At 49.9% G+C, this 9,810-nt stretch overlaps 3 protein-coding genes across 3 annotated transcripts; 1 reads left to right on the plus strand and 2 right to left on the minus strand.

Annotated features, from left to right (window-relative positions):
* Positions 1-158: 158 nt before the first annotated feature.
* On the plus strand, positions 159-413 carry MRS44_011418 (uncharacterized protein; the record flags this gene model as incomplete). Its single annotated transcript, XM_046280979.2, has 1 exon — positions 159-413. One exon carries the CDS (start codon positions 159-161, stop codon positions 411-413), a length of 255 nt encoding a protein of 84 aa, XP_046134870.2.
* A 1,220-nt stretch (positions 414-1,633) lies between these two features.
* On the minus strand, positions 1,634-5,885 carry MRS44_011419 (uncharacterized protein; the record flags this gene model as incomplete). The annotated part of the gene is made up of 9 exons (XM_046283969.2): positions 1,634-2,510; positions 2,576-2,630; positions 2,684-3,040; positions 3,100-3,212; positions 3,274-3,856; positions 3,923-4,617; positions 4,676-5,006; positions 5,058-5,668; positions 5,716-5,885. 9 exons carry the CDS (start codon positions 5,883-5,885, stop codon positions 1,634-1,636), a joined length of 3,792 nt encoding a protein of 1,263 aa, XP_046134869.2.
* Positions 5,886-7,292: 1,407 nt separating this feature from the next.
* MRS44_011420 (uncharacterized protein) lies at positions 7,293-8,666 on the minus strand (the record flags this gene model as incomplete). The annotated part of the gene is made up of 1 exon (XM_046283357.2): positions 7,293-8,666. The coding sequence occupies one exon, from the start codon at positions 8,664-8,666 to the stop codon at positions 7,293-7,295; it is 1,374 nt and encodes a 457-aa protein (XP_046134868.2).
* Between the last annotated feature and the right edge of the window lie 1,144 nt (positions 8,667-9,810).

Below are 9,810 nucleotides of genomic sequence, written 5' to 3' on the forward strand. Positions count from 1 at the left end.
TTAGTCAACCACGCTCTTTGCCAGGCTGTTACGCCGTTGCTATTTCGGCACGTTGTCATCAGCGTCAACGGCGGGATAGACCGTCTTCTATCTCTGTCAAGGAGCCACTACGTCGATTGGTTTTACTTCTTGAGTTTGGTGCAAGACCCCGACTCATCATGGATGAGAAGGGCCATACGCAGTATAAGATAGCAGAAGATGAATGCCTGGCATACATGACCCGACTTGCCATGGTCATTCATAGTGCACTGCCAAGGTTCTCTCAGATACAGAGCTTGAAATTTGACTTTTCCAGTATCCTTTACGGGGATAACTGGGAGCAGGATAATGCCGACTTCTTTGAATCCATGGCAACGGCTACGCGCATATCCAAGCTCGATAAGTTGGACGAGCTTCACATCTGGCTCCTCTAGCATTCGATTTTGGCTACTTCCTAGACGATAAAGACGAAACTGTCTCCTCAACAGAGTCCCTTTTCAAACGACTTGCTTATCTTGACCTCAATTTCCAAGGGTCTACTGATGAACGCGAAGGTCTGGAATTCCGCTCGCATCAGCCCAATAAAGAGAACGCCAAACACGTCCGTCAACTCTTATCATTAGCCCCAAACGTACACACTTTGTGGGTTGAGGGAGACGATTTGTTGCTGGATCGTTCAGCATTCTCTCCTTCCCTCCGTCCAAAATTATTAGACCTACAAAACCTTTCCATCAGCGCAACCGCTCTCACGGAAATTGTCAGACGATGCAACGAAACCCTTCAGAAGGTCGTCATGAGAGGCGTCTATCTTGAGCCTGGGACCTGGGAGGAGATCCTGTTGGCAATGAGTGAACTTCCACTTCTTGTTGACTGTTTCATCGAGACGTGCGACTACGGTAGAGAATCCGCCCATTATCGCCCGTCAGTGGAACCTTCTGAAAATAGCTCTTCATGTAACCCTACGTATGACTTCTTTATAGAGACTAACAGAAGCAGTGATGTAAACGCGTTGGGGGATGTCCTGGTACGCATACACAAGAACAAGTGTCGGCTTCATGGCGACAGTTATAGCACACCTGCCGGTTTAGAAGGAGAGGCACAGATGAAGGATAGCGAACCTAGGGCAAGATTGTTGAGAGCATATGTTAGGAAAGGGTATTGCATCGAGGGATCTGAATCAGAGGAATCAGAGGACGACTTGGAGAACGAGCTATTTGCCTTTGAGTGAATCAACTATACTTTGTTCAGCCTTCTGGGATATAGGGCCGTGCAATATGTAATCTTCATGCTGAAACAGGGATCTCGGCTGCAGGGATATCCAATTCATGTTCTAACGGCATTTTGGACAGCATATTGTGCTGAAATATCCTAGTGGATAAATATTTGGCATAGCGAAAACCTGAAAGACTCTTCTATCCTTATTAGAGCTAGGTATTCACCAAAGGAGTTTCACGAAACCAGTGTATGTCACCACACTAGGAACCACTATTATAAAAACTACCTAAAAATTGCGGAAAAGAGTGGTTGAAACTCTGACTCAAACTCCCAGAGGCAGATGTGCTGTTGAAGCCCATATGCGCTGCCAATGTCTCTCTGTCTTTCTCAGGGTATTGCTGACCTTCATTCTCCATTCGCCTCTACTTAAACCATCCCATCAAAACCCTCCGATCGGGTGCCACATGCCTTGTAAACTCTGTGGCAATCGCACTTCGACAAATCTTTCGCAAGAACCATCCGAGATATCCAACTCAACCTCTACAGACATGGTCGCCTTGTGAAACCCATCTGCCAAGAACCGTACAGGCTTCACAACTTCCCCGGCGTCGCTGACTTCGCGAATTCGAAAACTCGATTCATTCAAGTCTCTGGTGAGCGCAGCAGCGCCGACTGAGTCTGGTGGTAGGCGGCAATGCAGAGTGCATTGAGTGCAGCCCCCGTGCATCGTCGTGGGGAGGCCCCTAGAGAGGTAGAAGAGAGATGCGACGAGGTGTTGAGCGACGATGGTGGTGTGGTCCCTGGTTGTAAATTGGCGGTCTCGGACATGGTCTGATTCTAGGCCCACCTCGTTCCTCGAGAATATTATTTCGCTCTCTACCCGGAGATTGACAAGTTGTTCAATGTCGTCGAGGGCCGGGGGCTTCTCATAAAGACCGATGTTGAGGCGGTGGCAGTTCCGTTTATAGCGGCCGCGAAGAGGGCCGCTGAAATCGGTCCACTCCCGATCGCAGTCTAGAGTTGCGTATACCATGTCGATGCCAGTTTCGATCTTCTTCTTGATGCCCTTGGGAAGAAGACGACCAATCTTAGAGGGGGGTTTGTCGACGTACTTACACTTTTCATCGATCCATATGCCCGTCCCAAGAGAGACGATGATATCTGGTGGGCTTGACGACTTCCAAATGCGAGTTGCCTCCTCTGCGGCCAATCTCACGGGATTGTTCCTCACAGTGGCTCCATCTACATAGACTCGCCGGGTTGCTTCGTGAATATATGGCTTGAACAACGTCTGAGCTGCAGAGGTGGCGCGGGCTCTATGCTCCAGGTCAGTTGCTAATCTCCAGTCAAGGTCGAAGGTTGGAGGGAGGGTTGCACTCACGCCGCCCAGGTCTGAAAGTCGCTGCCTTGCTCGTCAGATCTTTGCAGGCAGTCATCTGTAATCATGTCAGCATGAATACCGATCGGACGCATTAGCAAGCCTTCTTACTCGCTTCTCTTCCATCCTTTAGCTTCTCAATGGGGTTTCGCGAGTAATTTGCCAGCAGACACGGATGATTGTGGCCATCAAGACAAGTAACCACCCCAACCTTGACTTGATCTCCCGATTGCTCACCACCTTTGATCTGGCCGAAAAGATAGTCATCCCCGAATGCGGTACGCAGCGCGTTGTTGATACCAGAGCTCTTGTACTTGGAGACGCAGAACGGTTCGGCAAGAAGAGAGAGACCTGGAAGGGCAAGGACTTTTCGGAGTGAGAAAGCCTCTTTTGCCAGGCGACTGAAATGATCTATGGCATCGCTCAGGGGCCATTTCTTCTCAAAGACTCCCAGAGCAACAAGCCCGCCTATTGCATCGTTATTCTGGTTTCCTTGGATCTCGATTCTTCTATCAGGAGAAACTCACCGGTACTAGTCCCAATAACAAGATCGAACAGGTCCTGAATCCGAATTCCAAATCCAACCGCCTTCTCGATCTTAGCCAAGATGACTAGTTCGACAATGCCCCGTACGCCGCCCCTGCGAGAGAACTGTTAATGACCGCTTGCATGAAACAAGTCAATTCGGCTCCAGAACGAACCCATCAAGTGCCAAAATCCGTGCCCCTGCAGTTCGAGGTTTCACCCGGATATTCCATGGCGTTGTGGAAAACAAACACCCCAGAGGACAAGCATTCATCCGTATCACCGATGCCTCTCCGGTTCTTGGGTTGTATCTCCTGATGCAATCCTCGCAGATTCCATGCTCATGGGGCGTGCAAGGGAGCATATTGGTAGGAGCGTTCGATAGACAAGCCAAGCAAGTTCTTTGAGTGGTGATGCCCGTAACATTACAGTTTGTTGCAGCAGACGCAAGCCTGCTGATGGAATGAGCTCGATCACGTATCTCAGAGAGCTCTTCCCAGAGGCGGTCGATGAAGGCTGCTGGATCATAGGAGCTTTTGTACACTCCGACCACCAGGTTCTCAACCGATGCATCTGGTTCATGGGAGTTGTCACCAAAGGCTTCGAACTGATGGCCTTTTTCGTGACTCTCGAAGTAGTTCCTACACCTTCGTTCCCCGCGATGGTCTTGCTCCTCGCATCGCCACGAGCGGTTACGAAACTGCTCGAGCCCGCGCTTAGCTTCATCGACGAGGGCCTCTTTGCGCTTCTGCTCGTGTTCTGGTCAAGCAGTTAGTTCAGCCGTTGAGTCGGACTTCGTCAGAACAGAGGGCCGATGCTACTCACCTCTGCCACCCTTAGGGTCGATTTGTGCCACAATACACGCAGCTATATATGGTGTCATCTGCAGCACAAGTTGGCTCTCCCCTTTGACTGCTTGGATAGTGTCAAAGTTCCTCTGTTTGGCCATTCGCGCCATGAGCTGAGCCAGGTGCTCACTGAAGCGTCTGGGTGGTGCGACATCTCCATCCGATAGTTCATGGAAGTCGAGCGAGTCTCGATAGTCTCGGCCGAGCGCCATGGCAGACCGGTGAAGGTAAGCATTTAGGGACGATGTGTCGAGGTCGAGGTTGAATGATTTGCGTTTTCCGCGGATCTTCTCCGACATGGCTATAATCTCACTGTACAAGGCTTTGATCTGATCAGAAATGTTCTGCACGATGGCAGGTGAGCTACGAGTGAGCTGAGGTATCGAAATAACCCGGAAATCGTCATAGTAGCACCGAATCAGCTCCTCGGCCGTCTTGATGGGCCGTCCTCGTATCTCCCACTTTCGCTGGAGTTCTTGGAAGCGGGTCGAGTGTTCAAAGCTGTCCAGCAGCTGACGAGTCTCCTTCTCGGCAGTCCAGATGGTTTCGTGAGTATCCATGGACATTTTGTTGAGTACAATGATCAACCCTGGTCTGGCTCGCTGGTTCAGCGTTCTCTCGTGACCGTCCTTGGCCCAGTGAAACATTCGTTCCAGGATCTCATGAGATTGTCTAGGTATCTTGAAGTTAGAATCCTGAGTGGATGGAAAAGGAGCCGATGATCCCCCACCTCGAGTTAGTGGTGACAAAACAAACCACATCCGAGAAGGCATAGAGTAGCCTTGGGTAGACCAGCTTGACAACATTGCTTCTTGTGTCAGAGGATACTTGGCCCAGCTGCCTTCGACCCCCTCCTCCTTGGACATCCACAGGCAAAACGAGTTGACCCCATCGTAGGTCTATCCGGTTGAGTGCTGAGCCCTTGTGTTGTGTGATTGGATCTGGGGGAGAGGGTAGTAAGGCTCCGTCAAGAATCACCTGGGAGCTTCTTCTGGCCTCACGAGCCTCGGATATTATTTTACGGGAAACTGGGTTATCCGAGCCATTGAAGCCTTCGCAGTCTAATTGAATGGGATGAGAAACTTGACTAAATTGGGAAAACGGAATCTTACCAACAAAGAAGCGAGGAACTTCGCTTGATTGGGTTTGGGGGTCGGCAAAGAGACGCACATCACTACTTGTCGACTTGAACTTATCCTTTGCTACTCCCTGGACAGGAACCTGGTAGTCTTGACCGGGTGCCAAAGATTCGACGATGGCACGGATCAGAGTGCTCTTACCAGAGCCCGTGTCACCGACAAAGGATATGAGGCTTGGGTATTGGAATTTTGGCTTCTCAAGGACCTTTTCAATCAGCCTCTCGAGCCGTGGATAGATGCATAGTTGCGGAAAGCGGCCCTCTTGGTCTTCCGGAACACCAAACCAGGTGGACCACAGATCGTTGATATGCAAAGTCGCATTCTCTTTGTCGGGAATCTTGGAGTCGACAAGCCATGAGACAAAGATCCATTGTTGGAAGTCTATCTCTTCGCATGGGTCTCCAAACTCCGGTGGCTCTTCGTCTTCGGGCTTGTGGTCTCTTGTATTCAAGAGGCATTGCCGGTGTGCGGGCATGTGAGCCGCGCCGCAGCCGCTGCACAGCACAAAGCGAGCAGGCACATCTTTTTTACCGCAGACGCGGCAACAAAGGGAGATTCTTAGCCGCGCAGCTTGTTGTGTGATGCTGTCTCTGTCAGCATTTGCACAACGACGTATGATCAAACATCTTACAAGGCCCCGTTGGGCTTTGGCCATCTATCCAGTTCCTCAGCTGGCTCTTCTTCAACAACTTGAACCTCGAAATCGGCCTTGTCTCGGGTGGGTAGCCGATTCACGCAATTGAGCAGTTGATCCAGGCCCCCACTGTACCCGGAATCCTTCGAAACCGAGAAGGCAGCCATCCTTGCCGAAAGGCAGAGGCTTGTTCAAATGGAAGGATTCTGGCTAGTGCTGGAGCTGAAGGAGGAAAGCGATCTAAGGGACCAGGCTCTCAAGGACCAGGCTCGCGTTGGATTCTTTTAACCCCTCCTTCTCATCCCGGGGGAAATAAGATCCGAAAAAGCAGGCTGGGGACTTTGGAATTTTCAAAACAGCAGCTGAGCATAGCCAAGGCGGGATGGCTACAGTCCCCAATGAGCTGCTGGCCTGTTGCACATTGGCAGAGTTCAGCCCCAGGAGGCTTGCAGGAAGAGGCAGCGGCTGAGCCAACTAGGTGGTCATCTGATTCACATTTATGATGCTGGGGAGGCTGAAAGTGAACCAAGGAGCGAACCAGAGACATCGCGGGTGTGCATTTCTTGACTATCCTGCTCGTATTCGTGGATGGGCGTTCTCCCTACCTACCTAAATTTAGGGCAACTAGCCTCCATAACACACAAGTTCCTTACCTGGGTAGTCTGTACTAACTTCAGTATTTTTATATATCTTTAGGCGCATACTTTTCGGATAGTGCTCCTTCAGCCAGCTCTCGTTGGGTCTGGGCGATTCAGCTTAGCATTGATCGGCCTTCTTTCGGCCAAGTTCCTCTATGCCGCCAAGCTGGAAGCTCGGTCTTACTGGGTCTGTAATATTTAAGAATTTCTTCTTTATAATGTGCGAAGATTCGAAAGCGCAATTATTAATCAAGGTTCTTAGTAGAAATACAGATGAGGGGGTTGAAAGAGAAGCAAGCGCTCTCGATTCATCGTCTCCCTTGAGCGCTTGGATGGGCTCGGAATACAATCCTCTGGTTGGCCTGAAGCTTTATGCTTTCTCCACTCGCTTGAGTCTTCTCATTGGCTGTGACAGTTTTCTGCCATAAGTGCCGGTACTTTGCGGTCGGCATTTCCCAGTCGGGGTTTTCCGCACTCGCTCCAAAGCAACCACCAACCAACAACGACGGCATCTTCGCCCCCGAATACCAGAGTTCCGACATGTGTTCTAGCATAGAGTATTCCTGTATCGCTGCTAGAGCGAAGTGATGGAGCAGGCCTTGCATAGGACACTGCAACGAACGAAGAATTGTCCCTGTCTTGTCTACTCGGTAGGCAGCTTACCCTAGAGACGGGCTCATGGAAAACGAGCTTGATAGAGTATTGCACCGTACTTCATCACATTTCTTTGTGTGCTATGCTTTAACGGCAGCAGTAGAGTCGCTCCGGTTTGAAGCCGGGCTCGGTCTGAGAAGCTAACAAAAAGTGCCATGAATATAGTTACACGGACGATCTTGGATAAATATTAAGTCAGGGTTTGAAACGCAGACGGAATGGATATCTATCAAATTTTGGTTTGGAGCGTCTCCTCACGCCTTTGAATCATCGTCTCAGCCCCTACAAATCACTTGGCTCCTTGTTCTTACAGACCTCGTCAAAATCTCCAAACTTTTTCATCCCAGCACTCACAATCTCTTTAAAAACCTCAAACGGACAGCTGGCCCCAGGCCCGCTTTGACAGAGCGGTAGTGGCCGTGGCGCAGTGTTGGCAATAAACCTCACAAACTCATCCTTTCCTGAGTCGTCGCCTGGTCTCTCACAAGTCATCTTTTCCATGCCAACATGTCCTAGGAAAGGAATCAGATCAGACATCTTCCATGCCCTCACATGGTTGACATGCGAAGTCGGGAATTCATCATAGCCTTCATGTGAGGATGAATTGAAGATGCCAAGTGCTGTGGCGACGAATGGTGGCACTTCACGGTGCGTGAAGAAGAAAAACAAGCGCTGGTCTGAGGGCCAACCCGTTGTTTCGTTATGGTTCGCGTCCGGGTCTTTGTCAATGGCGTCGAAGAGCTGAGACTGTGAGTGAAGCCAAGGGAAACCAAGATAGTTGGAGAGAGGGTTGAGCGGTCCGACCATGTATGCGTACTTCATATCCCAAGCATACTCGTACGACAGCCATTCTGCATCAGAGAACAAGTCGCACATTGGCGAGCGTTTTCCACGAATGGCGGACTCATAACCACAGATAGACTGGAGGGCAAAGACGTCCTTGGGGTCGAGATCATAGTCGTCAGGCGTGTAGGGGCTAAGACGACGTGAGACTTGCTTGCCGTAGACATTCAAGAATTCGTGTAGTTCCTTGGTACCAGGGTCTTTTGAGAATTCTGAGCAAGCCTTGTGCGGAAGAAGAGCACGAGTAGCGTTGTTGAGATCCTTTTTGTCGGCGCGGACAAACTCGATGTCTCCAGAATTGGGGAATGCGTCGACAAAGGCCTTGGCAGTATCATAGGTCCTTGCTTTAGTATCTGCCATAACACGCTTGACCGACGATGCCAGGTGCCGGTATCGCTTCATCAGATGTCTCCCAACCTGCTTGGCATCAAGCTTCCCAGAAGGAGTGACATCTTCCAGGCGCTTTTCGTCAATTGGAGAGTACCATTTGTTGAGAAACTTAAGGGGACCTGAGAAGCCCCCACGATGCTTCTCCAACTTGAAGAGAAATGGTTTGATGTAGTCCTTATACTCGGCGTCGTTGGCATAGATTGACGCGTGCCGAATAAGGTAAGAAGCAACGTCGACAGTGCATCCCTCTGGGGCAGCGTGTGCGAGCCCGAATCCAACGGCATCGAAATATGGCGATATTCCTGGCAGGTGGAGGAGAGGATCGAATTGGTAGCCTTGAGAATGATCACGAACCCGAATCGGCTGCTGAAATGCAGATGCGAGTGAAAGGGCGGTAGCAACCACAACCAAAAGGCTAGACATGGTGTTTATGGGGGTCAGACTTAAGGATGGAGTCTACAGTGATCAATTTTACTGGCTCGAACGTGTTTTTATGACCGACAGGTCTATGACGTATGAAGCGACAGAAGCACCCTGAGAGGACCGATCTCGATCTTTCAAACAAGAAATCGCCAAGACTAGCTCTTATAAGCTAGACAAGCGCGCCACAATTTAGGGAAAGGGGCTCGACACGACCGCTCCCGGATATCACTTGTAAGTATTAAGAAAGGCGGGCTTCCAATTGATCTCTGACAGAAAGGTGCCGCGGAATGGCCGGGTATGCACAACTTGCGGTGGCCTTGGATGAGGCTCTACCGAGGAACGCTAGGACCCTTGGGGGACGATAATAGATAAATATCAGTGGCTCGGGACTTTTCAGGGGTTAAACTTGCATCTTTATGTGTTAACTGCACTGAGCATGTCCCCTCCCTAGTGGCGGGGAAACATTGAAGGTGTAGCGGGTGACCCTGACTGTTCTTAAAGGCCTCTAATATCTAATAATAATTCATAGAAAATAATTTGAAAAGAAATCCTATAATAAAAAGAAATATTTATATCATTTTATCTAATATTTTATACCTATTATTATTCCTTTGATAGATAACCTTGGTGGAGGGAGTATATATGCTCATATGGATACGAATCCACGACCAAATGTGCGCAAAGTAATCTCGCTCTCGCGTCAGAAAACTTACTCACCAGCTTTCTTTTTTCCATAAATCAAGAACAAAAATTAGTTTTGCATGCTCACCTTATCTTTCTATCAAGCGCGTGTGGCTGCATTAGCTGTGTGACGCACGTTGGCCGCAATCGGATACGAGATGCGGGAGGCCGACCATAGCTGGCTATGTGTGCTCAGTACCGTAGAGAGATGCGATCACCAGGATGAAATACATGACCCTAGGGAAGCGAGCAAGTCTTCTAAATGCTGATAGAGGACGGATTGTCCGGGATGGCCATCGCCTTTCCCCATGACTTGGCGCTCATCGTGAATCAAGACGGGACTCTCAGTGAAACCAGGAGGATGAGCCCCTCGCTAATCGCAAGCCCTGCGTCTCTAAGGAGGGCTGGAATGAACACTCATTTGACCAGGCAACCTCAATACTCCACAATCCAGTTGGGCATC

This window comes from Fusarium solani (assembly GCF_023522795.1).
Source record: "Fusarium solani strain SB1 chromosome Unknown bctg00000007, whole genome shotgun sequence".
NCBI lineage: Eukaryota > Fungi > Ascomycota > Sordariomycetes > Hypocreales > Nectriaceae > Fusarium > Fusarium solani.